This window comes from Crinia signifera, chromosome 6 (genome assembly GCF_055691185.1).
Source record: "Crinia signifera chromosome 6, ASM5569118v1, whole genome shotgun sequence".
Taxonomy (NCBI): Eukaryota; Metazoa; Chordata; class Amphibia; order Anura; family Myobatrachidae; genus Crinia; species Crinia signifera.
The window spans coordinates 240205283-240223882 of record NC_139222.1 but is presented as its reverse complement, the minus strand read 5'-3'; the positions used below and the strand labels follow the sequence as shown (position 1 = coordinate 240223882).

The window sequence follows — 18600 nt, the reverse complement described above, 5'->3', positions numbered from 1 at the left end:
CGCGTCGGTCGGGACCATTAACATTGGTCCCGACGCGATGCCCCCGATTTTTCCATAGGCTTCAATGTTAAAATATTTTTTAACATTGAAATCGTGAGAAAATGTGAAAAATTTGAAATGGGCCAATATGACCCATTTCACATTATAGATGTCCCCGTCGTCACCCCACGATAGACGCCAACCCGAAGCGTGGTGAGCGCAGCGAGCCCGCGAGGGGCGGCGGTGCGCGTCCTCCGACCTTTTCATTCCCCTACTATCCACGTCGGCGTGGAGTTGAGAATAGAATAGTGTGGCGAGCGCAGCGAGCCACCGAGCCCGAAGTGTGCCTAGCGCAGCGAGCCCCGCGAGGGGACGCGTATAACTTCGCGGGGCTCGCTACGCTCGCCACGCTTCAGGCTCGGTGGCTCGCTGCGCTCGCCACACTATTCTATTCTCAACTCCACGCCGACGTGGATAGTAGGGGAATGAAAAGGTCGGAGGACGCGCACCGCCGCCCCTCGCGGGCTCGCTGCGCTCGCCACGCTTCGGGTTGGCGTCTATCGTGGGGTGGGGTGTACGCCGTTACATTTGGGGGGGTTGGGAATATTTTACATTGAATCCAATGTAAAATCGGGTCCCAGGGACCCGATTTACATTTCATTCAATCAAAAAATCGGGTCGAAAATCGGTCGGTCGCGTCGATCGCATCGCATGCGACCAAATCGCATGCGATGCGATCGACCCGATTTTCGACACGACCACCCCGATGTAAATCGGTGTGGCCGTGCTAGGAAACAAGTACCGTATTGACCATTGTCAAGTCAACCAGTAGAACCCATTGACCTTTTGTATCAGTTGACCTAGTGCATGTTGACCATATCGAAAAGGTCATCCAGAATCTACTTCTGATCAATAAAGGTCATGACATTGCTTTAATTCATCCTCCTTTTACACCAAAACGCTGGGTCGCACCTGGGTTTTTTGACCCAGCTTGAACCCGGGTGCGATCCAGCATTTGTTACCTTTTATACTGGCCAATTTCCTCTCACGCCTCCCCCCGGCATAGGCAGTTACTGAGCCGGCACTTGGAGATGGCATCATCTCCATGTGCCGGGAACGCCGATCTCCGCGCTGGGCCCTGGACCACCGCACTGGGGACAAGCCCAGCACCAAGGGCGGGATGGCCTGGCGTACCCATTTCCACTGCCCTCGACCCTGGTCCTGCCCGTGTTCTACCCTGGTCAGAACCTGGGTAGAAGTCCCGTGTAAAGGGACACGGGTTAACCCCTTTTACACCGTCGCTGACCCGGGTCCAGGAGGGAACAATCCGGGTTTTTGACTTTAATAAACATGGACAAATCACAGAATAATTTCAGTATTTCAGGTCTTTAATACATTAACTTAAACCAAAATCAAAGATCAGTCATGGAATGGGTCAAGTCTTTAAAGCTAGTCCACACAAGCGGAGTGTTCTGCAGTCTTCTCCATTTGTACCACTTAGTAAGCATTGAACATGTGCAGAAATTCTAGTTAACATTATCTTCGTTTGGAATCATAACTTACTACAGTAGTTTATATGAGAATTTGAGATTTCAAAACATTTGCTGAATTCGTGCTTATATCATGGAAAGAAATGAAGGTCCCCTAATGAACATAACACAATATTTATAAAAAATCAACAAAAAGGGCATGCAAAATGTGCGCGGTACTTATGTATTATCTGGGCTCCCATGTTAAATGAACCCCATTTTTTCATACCCCTACTATCCAACTACGCATGGAGTTGATTTTATATAGTGTGGCGAGCGCAGCGAGCCACCGTGCCCGAAGCGTGGCGAGCGCAGCGAGCCCCGCAAGGGGACGCGGTCTCATAAGAAAAACGGGAGCCCAGATATTACATAAGTACCGCGTGCGCTAAGAACAGCTGGATACAGAAAGTGACTGCAAGAACATTCTGCACACAGTTCTAATGTAGTAAAGAAGCAGAGAACATTTCGAGAACCTTGTGTTCTCTCTTCTTTAAGGTATTTATTTACTTCTTGCAGAATTCAGGAGAAGATGAAAGACACCAGCCTCATTTTGCATCCCTTTTTTTTTTTTAATTTTCTCATTGACCGTTTTTTTTTCTTTAAATATGGAAATTAATATTTAGTATAATCAAGATCTTCAGGATATATATAAAAAAAATCAGTCTGATGTACCTCCACCACTACAGCGAATGAGAGCATAACAGATGTCCCACAAAAAGTGATCAGCTTTCCAAAAACACCAATGAGTCTCTATTTTGGGAATGCTGGTGTTTCTCCAAATCAATAAGTTAAAAATATGCCACCACCATCACTCCTGCCCACTCATTTATGGCGTAGCATTGGAATGACCTCCATCCAAATACTGTAGGAGGCGGCACTACTTTGAGTAAGGGGCTTGCTGAAGGTGGGGAACCCTGTCTGAATTATTAATCGTGGTAAAAGTATCCATAAGCAAAAAAATGCTCAAAGTATGATACAACAAGATATATTAACTCTAATAAAATATTTTTATAAATACTATAGGGGACACCTAAACACAAATACACACTGAAATCCACATTGTAGCTATGAGACGCTTCAGTACTTACAGATGAACAAATGTAATCTTGGAAGCAACTTGATAGTAGCATACTATGCACAGTAAGTAGGTGTGTGGTTCAATAGATCTACAGTAAAAAGATTGACCTCAAATGGTTTGCGGGGTCAAAAGGAAGGTCAACAGTAAAAAAAAAAAAAAAAGGCAAAAAAAGAAAGGTAGACAGAGTCAAAATGTCACCATTTCTGAGCCAAGTTCTACAACTTTTCCACTAGCAAAAATAACCCAGGATTTTGCACAGGGGTGCACATCGGCCCAGGTTTTTTGCTAGTGGAAACGAGTTCCGGTAAAAATCACAGGTCGAGTGTCCCGGCAATCTAACCCAGGTAATTCGCTGGGTTGGCCCGGGATGCTCCCAGGTCTAGGGGCAGTTTAAAGTGGAAACCCGGGTCAATGCAATCCGGATCCCGTTCACTGCAATGCAAAAGCCACCACTGGGAGATGCTCTAATCTCCCAACGACGGCTCTGCCACTTGATGACATTACCTGGGGTCAGACGTTAGTGGGAAAGGGTTTAACAAGCCGGGTCACACTCAGGTTGGAGCCCGGTACAAAATGGTACGACGAGGCTTTTCTAGCGGAAAAGGAGTATAAGTCGATGCGTGTACGCTCATCGCGCTTCCAAGTTCCTATTCCCAATCATAGTCCTCATGGAAGTAAATGATGAAAACGTAAGAAAGAAAAAAAGTACTGTATGTCGAACATTGTTTAACAAAACCATTGTCACATTGACCTTTTAATTGTTGACTGATTCATTTTTTTACTGTAGATCTATCAACTGGGATACTGTAAAGTATGCAGAGAGCTGTGTAGCTCCCCAGCAACACTATAGGTGCAAAGTAAGACCACATATATAGACATTTGTTTCCATCAGTGTAACACTACTGGACTGAACCCGCTGCTAAGAATAATACATGCTAGACCTTTTTGCCCAGTAAAAATACCTTTTTGCCCACTTTGTATATGTGTGTACAAGTGTGCAGACTACGTTAGAGAGGTTCTCTTATGGTCATTACCCTGCAATAGTCATGGGACCGACGTTCTCTTCCAACACCAACAGACACAAAAATATTGCATCCCTAACATACGGTGTACAAGGCTTGTGTTGGCTATTAAAAAAAGTCACTTGCAAAAGGGCCACATCCATTATCACTGTTCGTCAGTCTGGAATCCAGCTGCATACTGGTCTTACTGAAGGAATATGAGATTCTCAGCAGACACAATAGCTAAGTCCTTCGCGTGATACTACCACATAGGGAAGCTCACACCAGCATGACGCTTCCGATCATCATCCTTTTCTTGGGGACACATTAAACAGCCATTAGCAGGATGCGCTCACAGACTGTCGTTCTTGTGCATTCCATCTTCTCTTTAACCTAACGTCCAGACTGCTCTATTACAGACATTATAACACCGCCCAGTCTGATTAGAGAAGAACCTGGTTTATTTCTACATACTATTAGATGCTGCAATTATTATTCTCCTTTTACTGTGGACACGAGAAAATGAACTGTACAGAAAGAAACAGTTACTAGCCACTGACTAAGGTGCGTGAGGATGGATGACACCGTGGTTTCCATCACTGCAATGCCCAGTCTTCCCAGTTCATGTATCCCCAATGAGGTGTGCACCAGTAGCTGCTATATAATCACTGGTAGATGGAGAAGACATGGTGCAGGGATCAAATGACACTAACTGGATAGATTGTAAATACTAGCCTTATAATCCTCATAAGGATCCTAGGCCAATATACTGACCTATGTACAGAAGAGCTGGGTGGACATAACGCTGTATCATGATATCAGTAAAACAACAGACTGACCATCTGCCTCTACATTACACGGTGTCCGCTTTATCCGGGAACCATGTGATAAACTGTAGGAACATTGGTCATGGTGGTGTAAGGTTCTTGGTTATCTCCATACATATCATGAGAAACTCTATGTCGAATTCAGGAAAAAATGTGTGTGTTTTACAAAGTGTTGTTGTCATTACACACCGACATCTGCCATGGAGCACATCCAGTTCCGCATGTACCAGTGCAAATAGTATCATGTTCCTTAGCAGGGGCCGTGCATGGTGTGCTCAGTTCTCTTCCTCTACCTTTTGGCCTTTGAGCTCAGACAGTAACTCTGTACCGGCATCTCCCGCCTTCTGGCTGAATCGCAGAGCTCCGTGGGTGAATCCAATAGCGCGCAGACTGCGTGCGTAGTCTGCAAACACTGCGCAGATCAGTTTATGTGAGACAAGGTTAAGGAAAAGGCAGTGACAAGGGAAAGAAGCGCCACCTTTCCATATCTTTCTTTTTTCGGACTATTTCGTATTATTATTATTTTATTTATAAGGTGCCACAAGTGTTTCGCAGCATCGTACAGGAACAATACAGGGAGACAAAACTAACATTACAGTAAATAAATAACAGAAATAGATTACAGGTAAAATTAATGCTACAGTTCAATACACATTACAGCTTGAATGTAAGTAGTGAGGACTTGATCAATGTGCTACTAGGGGCTGGTGGCCAAAGATGTTTGAGTATGGGCGAGCTGTGAGTGAAATGTGTAGAGAAGAGGGCTTAGACGACAGGAGGGAAGAGGGCCCTTCTACTCTGAAGAGCTTACAATCTAGTAGGAAGGGGAAACAGACAGATTACATGAGGTGCAAGCAGGTGGGAGGTGGGTTGATGGCAGGATGTAGGCAGGCAGAAACAGTTAACGCCTGTGGCATCGGTCAGAGGACAAGCCTCAGGAATAAAGATGTGTACACACGGAGCAAATTTGTGCTATTTTCTAAGCAATCTGACTAGATTGCTTAGAAAGTAAGCACAGATCTCTCAGTGTGTATGCTCTGAGAGATTAAATATCTCTTGCTAACTAAAGGTGGCCATACACTAGTAAGATTTATGTTCAGATCTGGCTGGTTGGAACAAAAACATGGTTATGGATGAGTGACAGTTTGTCAGTTTTCCAGCATTTCCAGGCGAATGGTCAACTGTTATTTGCTCTCATCCATAACCATGTTTTTGTTCCAACCAGCCAGATCTGGAGATAAATCTGCGTGTGTATGGCCACCCTAAGTCAGTGCATGCAGTCACAATCTAGTCAGATTGCTTAGCAAATGACTGCAAATCTCTCTGTGTGTACAGAATGAGAGATACTGATCACAATCTCTCATTCTGAACCATTACCCTGACTTTTTTTGCTTAAGCAAAATTGCTTAGCAAAATCGCTTAACAAAATCACTTAGCACAAATCTCTGCATGTGTATGTGCTCCCCATGGGAGATCTTGACACCAGCAAAATTGCTTAGCAAAATATCTTAGCAAAATTGCTTAGCACAGATCTCTACGTGTGTATGCCCCTTAAGGAAGATAACCCCTGCAGGTCTAGTTGGCTTTTCTTTTATTTGCGCAACAGGAATCATTACTACACAACTGGTATAATACGCAAATATAAGTCAGTCTCCACTGACATATTTGTGAGTTCACGAGAAATCATTCGATGGTCACCGACCATCGAATGATTTCTGCTGCTGCGGGACATCTTTGAATAACACATACCCTCACATGGTTGTGGGGGATGCGGCGGCGGCGGGGGCGTGTATTCATCGGGGCGGGGTCTCTGGGACTCGGCAAGCTGTGAGCTTCGCAGATCACTGAGTCAACCAGAATGAGGGCCACTGTCCATTGTCCTCTTGTATGATGACTTAATGGCCAAATGTATTATATTAAGCCTTAATACCTGATAAAGTGGAATGTGATAAAGAGTGACAAAGTACCAGCCAATTAGCATCTATCATTTCTCAAAAATACTGTAAAATGGCAGTTAGAAGCAGATTGGTTGGTACTTTAGCGCTCTTTATTACTCTACAGTTGATCACTTGTTAAGGCTTAATACATTTGGCCCACAGTGAGGATGAATCCAAGGAAATACAATCATTCTTTTGCTCTTCAGTCAATCTTACTGTACTATTATAATCCTGAAATATGCATCCTTATAGTATAATACTTACCTGTATAACTCAGTGTTCTATGGGGACGGATGATGGGGGCAGCGGGGGGAACATAGAGCAGAAGTAGTGCAGGCAGAATAGGAACTAAACTGTAGGATTGTTCCTTGGCTCCTGCTGAATTACTAACATCTAGCCAGTAGCTGCAGTCTCCACCTCCCCAATTCCAAAGTGTGTACTTAAAGGCTAAGCAGAATATAGATACATAAATTGGATTTAATGTTCCCCTAACACAGTAAACAGCAATCCAGTCCTGTAAATAAGGGGCTGCTGTAAGCTGTAACCACATTACCTTTAGTAGCAGATAAAAGGATATTGGTCTCATCACTCATTTCAATTGCTGAGCACTGCAGACAGGCTTCCAAAAACAAAGCAGCGCGGTCAAAACACCTCATGCTGGGAAAGAGATGGAAATAATCACACCATATATAAAGATGCTGGTTCTTGTAGTTCAACCACAGCTGGAATGTTGAATAAATGTTATATTACTTATACATGAGTTACCTGTGCAACATCTCAATCACTTTCCTGAAGCAGCCCAGAGACAGGAGAACAAGCGTTGCTTTGTATTTCTGGTTGACATGTGGGGAACAGAGATGGTCAACCCAACGTTTCATCACCTCAGCACATTCCTCAGGGTTCAGTCGCACCTGATACAGAATAAAACGTCAGGTCCTGCAGGTCTCACAGCAGCCGTCTGCTTTGTAAAATTAAATCTGATCAGGCAGCATTACATATTTATTATGGTGGGGTTTTTAGTTTTTTTTTTGGTAAATTTAGGAGAAGCCATCATTACATTACAATGCACAGCCTTGCGAGTCCCCCAGACGCTGACCGCGATCCCCCGCAGGACTGTGAATGGATGATTTACATAATCAGATTAAAACTGATTAAATCAGAATAACCTCCATAGTTGCAGTACCCCCTAAGCCACAGCAGCCATCTGGGGGGCAGGTAAGGGGAAGCCATGGCCAGTCTTCCAGAAAATGGGGACAAGTCGGCCTTCTGGGTGCATGCTAACTGGCCCAGGCTGGAGGATTACTCTGATCTGCTTGTGCGTCTTTGGACAGGGCGGTGGATCAGAGAAGCAGAGGCGCCTGTTTATGGCATTAGCATATCTGAGTACAGTCATTACGCTATTGCCTCCATTTCTTAACTAGGCCCAATGATTTCTAAAAACAATACTGATTGCGGTTGAATTAACCTAATGGGGCCTACACACAGGGCGATTTCAACCCCTTTTCTAAGCGACTTAATTTGAATAGATCGCTTAGAAAATGACCCTACATCACGGCTGGCCAGCGTTCTCAGCGGAGATCACTGGCCCTGACAGATCGCTCAGCACACAACACTGACACTTCGCTGTGCAGCGCTGTGTTCCGAGTGACCCGAGTGACTCAGCACAGTGGCCCCGCGTCTAGGCCCCAGAAGTGTGTTTTATTTTTGGAACCTCTGCACGGTAGAAGGCTTTTATTACATGCGACCACCTTGTGATTGAGGGGCATATTTATTAGGACTGGTGAAGTGATAAGAAGTGTCCGGTAATAAAGCACCAACCAATCAGCTCCTAACTGCCAGGCTACAGCCTGGGTTTGAAAAATGACTATTAGGAGCTGATTGGCTCCTGCATTAATCGTTGACCGCTTGACCACTTGACCAGGCCTAATAAATCTGGCCCGGAGTGTGCTATACTAACCTTGGCTAGCCAGGCGGCATGGTTCCACTCATTGTATGTCTGCAGGTAGCGGCAGGCATCTCCAGCTTTGTCTATCAGGCAAAGTAACTGCACCCCCTCTGCAAAGGTAGAATGTCAAATGTACATAACTGCTGGAGACAATCTCAGTCATATCTCCTACTCTGAGCACTTCACTACAGAACATCTGCACAATGAGGTCTCCTAACAGCATCACTAGTGACAGTACAAGGACCGTGTGCTCTGTCACAACGTCATTATACAATGCTTTCTTGGCTGAAAGCCATTGGGTAAATGTTAGGTCTCTGTTGACAAAGATTGTGGTGCAGTCCTCATCTGTCACAATGCCCGACATTGAAAATGATTTTTAAAAGCAATTTTGTTGCTATAGAGCCTATAATCACGTTACTATGGAGCCTATAATCAACATTACTACTTTGCTTGAGAATTGAATCCCACAGTTAGATTCCTGGTGTAGTAACTTGTCAAATATATATATACAGTAGCTGTCACATATAGAGTAAGTAAAAGGTAAACAAGTCACCCTGGATGACCATTGAACATTTACCTGCTAGTTTTCCATTGGCTATCATGTTGGTCGCCACCAATTTGATGGTGCTCTGAGAGGGTCCAGAGGAAGTGACTGTGGTCACCAAACAGGCCTTCAAGGAGTCGCAGTAATACTGTGGGTTGTCAGCACTGGTCTCTAGAAGTAGCTGTACTGCTCTGTCTGTCTGTAGAAGGCATGCAAAGTCATTGCCAAACAGAAGTCATGGTTTTGGCACACACGTGAATACGGCAGTGATAAATCAGCCCTACAATGCACTTCACCGTTACTTGTCCTGAAGATGCTGCAGCCAGCCTGAGCATGTGGATGCCATAAGCAGACAGAAACAATCAGCACTCTTGAGCCCTGCATCAAATAGCACCTGTGTGTGAGGGATCCAACACAGACCCCTCCTAGCATGCCCCGTGGTCGCCAGTATTACTCTATACAGGCGCAGATGTGATGTTGCCCATAGCAACCAGATTCTGTCTATCATTTTCTCTAGGATGCAACAGAGAAATAACAGACTTGTTGCTATGGGCAATATCACCTCTTTTCATGTTTAGAAGCTTTACTAAATGTACCCTATGTCTAAGTCGACAGTTAATAAATCGACATGCACAAGATCGACACTGACAAAATCGTGACCTGAAAAAGGTTGACACGTCTTTTGAATCTTTGGGGGACTTTTTAATACTTTACCATCCAACGTGCACTCAGATTGGGAACAGTAAAGTGAAAGGAAGCGAGGGAAGTGCAAGGAAGCGAGGGAAGGCGGCACGCGAATAGGGGTCCACGTGCTCAAGTGTCAACATTGGCACCAAAAAAAACATAAAAAAACGTATGTCAACCTTTTCATGTCGACCTAGACGGCACTTTCGCACTTCCTACAAGCAAACATTAGATAAGACAATCACCCCGATTCAGACTCGCCGAGGCTTTTCCTCCAGTCAGGGAAGGCAGGGGAACACCCAGAATTTTATAGGCACGCCCATAGAAACACTGGCCTTTCCCCTGCAAGCATATCAATGCCTGCTTGGGGCGGGCAGCTTACATCACATGACAGCAACACCTGCCCCGAATTCAGCCAATTTTGTGAAAGGGGAAAAAAAATTAGATGGTGAGCGACCATCCAATGATTTTTAGCCTGTGCAACTGCATACGAGTGGACGTGTAAGCGTACACAGCCACTTGCATGCTAACGCAGGGATTCGCCTGGCGGCCGTTCAGCAGGGCAACGTTTACCTGCTCACAAGGCTGCAAAAAAATTTGTAGCCTAGAGAACAAGTCTGAATCAGGCCCAATGTTCCCTCCCTGGCTTATATGTACTTGTGAAGCAGAGGAGGGTATATGTAAGTACACTCACACAGGAGCGCACGTAGTCACCTACTCAGATACAGTATACAGGTCCTCAGTTACATAGACAGACAGGTAGGACGTTACTATTCCATTGCCATTAGTACACACAAAGCGATAAACGAATCTAAAACTATCGTACAATTAGGTGGGGGTGGGGGGGGGGGGGGGGGGGGAAATGCTTTAACTTGCACTTTTGAGTTTATGATTATACATTTATTACCAGATATTTATAATGGACCTTAAATCAGGGCCAGTCGCTGCTGTGTCTCATGCAGCTAGGAACCATGAATACGCGGTACCCGTTCTGAAACACTGGATGCAGTGATTAACAAGCCATCCGATGGTGATAGATTCCCAAGACGCATCTGCTTGTAATAGACGCCTCCTGCTGCATAACCCTACAGCGCTATCACTGCTGCTTCCAAAGAACTCCAACCACATCTGAATAACCCCCATTGTGAACACATGTTCTACAGCACTTTACGGAAGATATTTGGGAATTCACATCAGTCCTAAGGGAGCTTTGAATTTTACTTCCCTACCACAAGTACAACACCAATACACACTTGGCTAGGAGCCAAATAACCTAATAGTATATTTTTGGATTGCGGGAGGAAACCGGAGTACCCAGAGGACACCCACATAAGCATTGGGAAAGTATACAATCTCTACACTGCAGTAATTGAAGACACAACCATGTATGCGTATTTCTTAAAATCACACAAACATATCTGTACAGAAACATACAAATCTACACACACACACACACACACACACACACACACACACACACACCCACACCATTATGCTAGGAGAAAACCTGGCCACACAAAAAACACACACTATTCTTCCTTGTGTATACAATATACGATAGCCATACAGTACATACAGGGATAGGCTTAAGGTCATGTTTTGTTACACTGTACAACAACCTGGTCACTGTTTCTAGCATTAAATACAGATATTACCATAATGTTGTTGGTATAAATGTATTCGTAAAAAATGAATCATGGGTATGCATATTTTATATCTGTACCGGTGAACTGTGCATTTTGGAGAGGTTTATCTTGGTATGGAAGGGTGTCTGGGAATACAGTATCTTTGGCCCTCGATAATGTTACAGAGTTGGAAAACCATTGGGGTCTTGTTAAGATAAACGGAAATAAGGGCCAAGGTATGGAAACGTTTCCCTTACACTTGGGAGATTTTGTGAGATTTGACCCAATTCAGGTGGATTGAGTCAATTTATCTGACAAAATCTGATGTGCCTGTCTGACAAAATCTTATGTGCGTGATGTGTAACACACAATGCACAATCCTGTGCCATTGGGTATAACCAAGAGATTGTAAGAGATTGATCCTCCTGCACATAAGACAAATCTCGAGTCAATCAGGTCCAATTTGTTGAACAATAAGTTGAACAAGTGTCAGGGGGCCTTAAGCATGATGCATTGTCTTTTTGAACCAACTTTTGAAGTTATTGGATCTTATACCTGGCAAGAGTGAGGTGGACTCTTTGTGCAGAACAGAGGGCAAGTTATTTACATGTGAAAGATGATATTGTTTGTGGTTGTTCATCGATTGTTCTATTTGATATACAGTAATATCTGCTACAATTATTATTGTGCAACCTCATGTATGACCGTTACTCCAGGTAAGTTTGTTTGGGCAGACCCTCTTTGCCATGTCACATTTGTCTTAAGATCCAATCAGTAGTATATAGATCTGTGTAATATTGTACAGTTATACAAGTAATATATAGGAATCCCTTTAAAAATAAAATACAGGGAAAAGCACTTATAAAGTTATACGACTACTGTATATGGCACTAACGGGATGCACTTTGACCACCCATTAATACCCCTTTCACACCAGCCTAAATTCACGGGTTGGGTCCGGGAACAACCCGGGACTAGTGCTGGTGTGAAAGGTTCCAGGGACAAATTCCTGGGTTAATTTGCTGGCAATTCAACCCTGCTAGGTAGCAGGGTTGCTCCCGGGTCCTTCCCAGGCTACTGGCTGGTGTGAAAGGTGCAGGGACATGTCCCTGCTTCCCGTGTTGCCTCTGCTAATGCTGATTTGCTAGCAGGGCAACTTCCTGTTGTGGTGGACACTCACAGACACGCCCAGAGGCAGCATACAGCATGCAGGGAGACACTGTGCATGTTCTGTGGCACCACAGACCCCAGAAGTGCATTTTAACCCCTGACAGCCTGAAAGCCAAGAATGTCTGCATTGGCAATCACACAGTATACAGGAAGACACTGTGTAAGCTCTTGGCACAACAGACCCCAGCAGTGCTATTTCACCCCTGAAAGCCTGCAATGTCTGCAAAGACCCGCCCTCCCTCTCTCCCTTTACCCCTCTCCCTAATTACCTCATCATGGTGGGCCTAAAAAAACTGCCATTTCCAATGAGATTCTCATACAAATGCAGGGTCATCCCGGGTTTAGTGTGAAAGGTGCCGACCCGGGTTGTCCCTACTTTAAAAGCATGTGTGAATGGGTCTCAACCCGGGAATGTCCCTGCTTGTCCCGGGAATTTAATTCCCGGGTTTGTCTCGGCATTTGTGGTGTGAATGGGGTATTAGTAAAACCAAAAATGAAGCTTAGTGGTAGCAATACTGTGTTACCACAAGACAGCACTGTGAGGCTTAAAGAACAGAGAACGCACTTCCTTAATAAATGCATAGCAGACATATAGACCAATGTCAGACAGTGTCAGCCCTAGTGGCACATACCCACCTGCCCCAGGAGGAGAAGCTGGTCAGCACATTTCCTGGTGTGGTCATAGCTTGAGCGTTTCACCTCTTGTAGACAAATCCTGTCCAGCTGGAATTTCTGCAGGTTGTAATAAGAGGACAGAGACAGCACTGAAGTAGATATTCACTAGATGATCAATACTGGGGCCCATAGAAATAGTGGTGTGAGTGACAGCATAGAGACAGGACTGAGCATGAACATTGCAGAAAGGGCTGTTGATAAAACCTGTAGTTTATAAATACAAGGAGATGACAACTTAGTGGTGGTACGGAAGTGTTTGGCTTGTCGGTGTGAGGGGAGGATGTAGACCGACACGAGTTCTCTAGCACACATTATGAAGAGGCCGTGTTACGTGACATTAGGTATTCTAACAAAGCACCTGCAGAACGTCTGACCACATTACCTGGAAGTAGGCGTTCTCACACAGCAGGTCATAACAGATGTCCAAAGGGCTGGCTGTAATACTGGTATGAGGGTTCTCACTCTGGAACACCTGCAGGTAGTGAGAAGCCACAGTCCAAAAATGCAGCTCAGACTCATCACCGTATAACCTGCAGAAGGGGGAAATCATCCTGAGGAGTGTATCTGTGTTTGCATTACCCTGTATAGCAAGTGAAGTCTCCCCGAAAACAATACAAGTCTGATACACACACACACAAAATAATGCACCAGTCCTCTCCAAACCTCTCTTTCTTGTTAAATACATAAATATTACAGTACTGTATATATGGATCTATAGCAATTCACACACACACACACACACACACACACACACACACACACACACACACACACACACACACACACACACACACAGGGTCTGATTCAGACCCAGATCTCGGAAGATCGCAGAACATGATTTTCAGAGATCTGCGCACGTGCTCGAGCTCTTAAACTCTGATCGCCCTGCGATTGCAGTTTAAGTAGTAAATGGGGGTGGCAACGACACGTCAACCAGTCATTGCGGAATACACATATGTGGGAGTGGTCCGGACGACACAGACATTACTAAACTGCTCCGGGGAAGGGGGAGGGGGACATGCACTGTGGCGGCTGCGTGACATTGTATGCAGTCTGTGTGACCTGGTACATGGCCGGCCTTTGCCTGGCTTTGCAGCAAAGGGGCAGATGGTGATGCTCACAATATTTAGGATGAACTCCAAATTGTACCTATATTTGTTGTATGACAAGCTTTCACAGATTTTGATAGACTGGTGGGAAAGCCATCGACATCCCCAAGAATGAAGTATCCAGTATAAAATCATAACAGTAGGTTAATGGTAGAATTCTAAATAAATAACCTGTACAGACTGAGCTCCAGTGGGACAGAATGACTGAATACTGTGATATGGTAGTGCTATATAAAAGGACAATATTAGTAATGCTGAAATAATGTATACGAGGAGACAAACATAGCCGTAGTAACCAAAGTACCTTGCCACCAGTAGACATCTCTGCAGGAGAGTAAATTCTGGGTCCAGAAGAAGATCTTTCACGTCACTAAAGAGACGAGGTAAATAGACAAACACATTAGTGTATCCCTGCAGTGCACTGAGGTAAGTGAAAGACCTTTATATAGGTAGCCATCGAGTAGCTTTTAAATTAAAATCAGGACACATTTTGTAGCTTACCATGCTGAGCGAGGTCCGGTATCCTGCTTTTGTATATACGGCTTATTTTCCCTTATGTAGAGTGTAAAACATTTTGACTTTGATATTAATGTATACAGCCTCATGAAGGGCATGACAGCTACTGGGGGAATTTATCCCATACATGGCAAAGAATTACATATTTGCTTCACTTTCATTAATCTTACCGTAGACAGGCTGCTATGGATTACAAAGTCCAACGAGCCATCATTTCCACTATCTTGAGTGGGGTGAATTTAAAAAGGCATTTAATGTCATTAGTCATAGAAAGCTTTCTGGGACTTATTAAACGTAAATGATTTCAAGTTCGGGTCCAAATAGCGAGAAATATCCATACGCATAGATGTTGCAGAGTAGCCAAAATTTGATTGACAGGAAGCCCGCGTTCAGGGGCAGAAACATGGCATTTTCTGGGTGTGTTAGTAAATGGCAGGCATGCCCAGGCATTATTTGGGTGGGTCTCCGACGTTAGCAATGACTGCTTCCAGCCTGGTTCTTGAGCAGATTAGTGGAAGCACTAGACTGGCGCAGATGGGAAAAACTGTTCGATGGTCCAGTTTTTGTGAATGGATCTGCGTATCAATGGCTTATATCAGATAACAGCTTGCTTACAATACAGGTGAATGGTAATTATAAAGTAAAAGACCACATTTTTTCAAGTTATGGTAACCTTTACATATAAATCAGTAAAATATTAATAGCTTTTTTTATATTAGGGTACATGTATTATTGGTTTAGGAGTCCTCTATTAACAGTGTTAAACAGGTATAGTGATCTATGGAAAGGAAATTATTTGGTATAAGGCTATAAAATACAATGTCACCACATAAAGGGTTCTCAAGACTGCACAATAGCCACTCTCCCTCCCCATGGCTGCTGCTATTAGGAGGAAATACAAATTGTGGAACTATTATATATATATATATATATATATATATATATATATATATATATATATATATATATACATACATACATACATACATACATACATACATACATACATACATACACACACACACACAAATATATATATACCTAGCCCATACAGGCATGTTGGAAGACAGCTAGAACAGCTATAAGGGGACACCATGGTGCACAATGTCAGTACTCACACAGTAAAAGACCATATTCAAGAAAGCACTGAACCAATGTCTGATACTCACTTGGTCAAGGAGTTGATCTGTTGCTGGATCAGGTTCTTTATGTCGTCATGTTCCGGATAGTCACTATAACAAACACAGTAAGACATAACTGCTTCTATTCTTGCACCATGTGCAGCAGAAAGGAGCACAGTGCCTGTGAGGAGCCTCTTCCAGCTGCCCCTCTTCAGGAGATACAGTAAGTGACCCAATTCCAGTGAATGGCCAGTTTCTGTGAGTCTTCTCTGCAGAGTACATATGTCGGTCCACACTGATATGCTTAAATATGACTGGACCATTTAGGAACAGAAGAAACCTCCTGTGGGCCCCACTGCCTGAGGGCCCACCTCCTCTACTAGGGATCAGGATCCAGACTGTGCACTTGAATTACACATTATACATACAATTTTCATTGTATTTTCATAATGCACAGAACTATAGTGTATTGTTGTTACTAACTTTGTACATTTTCATGCATGCACTAGAAGACTTTACAATATATTGTGTATATTTCTAAGGGTCCCAGGCCATGCACACATTAATGGCCCAGATAGCTGTACAGTATGTTGGTTGGCGCAATGGATGATGAGCTTGGCTCACCTCATCTAGTAAACATTACGGAGACTTGGAACCAGATGTACTAAGCTTTGAAAAGTGATAAAGTGGAGAGTGATAAATGACCAATCAATTTCGAACGGTCATTTTGCAGCCTGCAACATGGCAGTTAGGGGCTGATTGGCTGGTACTTTTTCTCTCTGTCCACTTATCTCTCTCAGTATGTAGATCCCTAAGTCACCTGATTGAGGTATAGAAAGCTATAGGGCAGTATTCAATGAGAAAAATGACGACGTGCAGCGAATCCTGTTTAGGATTCGCTGCACATTCGCCACTGCCCGCCGCGTTCCGGAGCCTCGCCGGCTCCAGTATTCAACGAGTCAGGGGCTCGCTGCCCCTGACTGGCGAATTTTAACTCCTGCGGCGGATGCCGCAGGGAGCCTGAGGACAGCGGCAGGCTGGGAGATGGAAGTCTCCCTGCCTGCCCCAGAAGTTTGTGGGGGGAGGGGAGGTGGGCTCCCCGGGTGCCAGGCAGCACAGGCTGCCCCCCAGGAGAGCCAGCAGGGAAGCAGATATTCACTACACCCGATTGTGCATATGTAATGATCGGGTGCAGTGAATATATGAATATCTAATGAGCGGCTCAGCTCCGGCCCCCTGCTGGCTGCTCGTGTAAAAATATATATATATATATATATATATATATATGCAAAAAACCAGAGAAGAGACGCAACCATGAGCATATAATTCAAGACAAATTTACTGCACAATAAGGCTCACGTACATTGAAAGTTTAAATGAATATGCTTGCCAGCCTAGTAGAAGCCTAATCTCGGTGGACCTCCTCGAATTGTGCCAAAGCACCGCCACTCAGCCGCAGACCCAGGGATTGGCACAATTCGAGGAGGTCCACCGAGATTAGGCTTCTACTAGGCTGGCAAGCATATTCATTTAAACTTTCAATGTACGTGAGCCTTATTGTGCAGTAAATTTGTCTTGAATTATATGCTCATGGTTGCGTCTCTTCTCTGGTTTTTTGCAAGTGTACTACTCGGATCTTGGTACGATCCTTTGGAAGAAGATTGCACACATTGACTGATACTGTGGACATATTTCCTTCTGAGGACTTTTGCGCTGGGTATCTTGTTTTCTTCATATATATATATATATATATATATATATATATATATATATATATATATATATATTTTTTTTTTTTTATTAAATATATATTCATGTGCTTACAGCACATGAATACAAATAGCATGCCCCTCCTCAGAATAAGATTCCTGATTTTTTTACACCAAATGTAAAAAACAAAACACTTTATTTTAAAAGTTCACATTCCACTTCACCATAAAAAGATAGCGATTGCTACTCGGTGAAGCATGGCGAAAAAAACCTTGAAATGTATTCGCCATCTGGTCATTGAATAGGGTGATTCACCGTTTTAGTCAGAAATTTGCCTTACAGCACAAAATCGCCATAAAAACCTGGCGAATCAGCCTCATTGAATACTGCCCATAGTAATATATAACTCACGTAACACAGCGTTCATATAAAACAACTTACACATCCGTAATGTCTAAGGAATGTTTCTCCCCCCATGGTTGGTGAAGCAAGAAAGCTTTAAGGACCATGGATGCTCTGGGGAGCAGTAGGTATGGACACCAGACTGGATCTGACAATGTAAAAAAAAAAGAAATTCATAATACAAAATACCATCCAAAATGAACCTTCCCAAAAACTCAGGTACATGGAACATTGTTAATCTGGGGACACTACCGTCTTCACCAGTCATTACCATATGACCTGATGACGGCGGCCTGCCTGCAACCAAATGTGCTTATTCTCTTCAATTTTCAAACAGTCTGTGAACCCCAACAAATTAACAATTGTATCAAAGTAGTGCACACCTGTGCATGTTTTAAGTTAGGGGGCTATATGCCGGTAGCCAATCACAATAGGAAGCCCCCAGCAGCAGAGAAATGATTAGCTAAGCTGTAAGAGCTCATGTTTACAATACTTGTGGTGTTAGATTCCATTCTTTGAACATGGAAGGGGAGTGGAAGGCATAGGATCAGCCATAGTGACCAGGATCCCTGTGTGTAGATACTGTACAAGGTAGATGATATGCAATTCTTAAGGGAGCACTGTCTGCATAGATACTGTACAACCTTGACTGAGAAAGGGGGGTCAAATCTAGTGGGGGCCCAACAAAATGAGGTGAAAATCAGTAGGGATGATTAATGTGCATATTGGAGTCACTGTGTAGTACAAT

At 43.9% G+C, this 18600-nt stretch overlaps 1 protein-coding gene across 2 annotated transcripts in view; it reads right to left on the bottom strand.

The window, feature by feature from the left end:
• Window positions 1-1346: 1346 nt before the first annotated feature.
• Window positions 1347-18600, bottom strand: part of WDR11 (WD repeat domain 11) — a 114823-nt gene continuing 97569 nt past the window's right edge. For both annotated transcript variants that reach the window (XM_083149169.1, XM_083149171.1), the window contains 10 exons: window positions 17892-18000; window positions 15789-15851; window positions 14408-14473; window positions 13377-13524; window positions 12956-13051; window positions 8874-9039; window positions 8309-8406; window positions 7117-7262; window positions 6929-7008; window positions 1347-4844 (listed from right to left, as the gene is read on the bottom strand). In XM_083149169.1, coding sequence (XP_083005295.1) covers window positions 4690-4844; window positions 6929-7008; window positions 7117-7262; window positions 8309-8406; window positions 8874-9039; window positions 12956-13051; window positions 13377-13524; window positions 14408-14473; window positions 15789-15851; window positions 17892-18000 — 1127 coding nt within the window. In that variant the 3' untranslated portion in view covers window positions 1347-4689. The remainder of the gene's footprint in view (window positions 4845-6928; window positions 7009-7116; window positions 7263-8308; window positions 8407-8873; window positions 9040-12955; window positions 13052-13376; window positions 13525-14407; window positions 14474-15788; window positions 15852-17891; window positions 18001-18600) is intronic.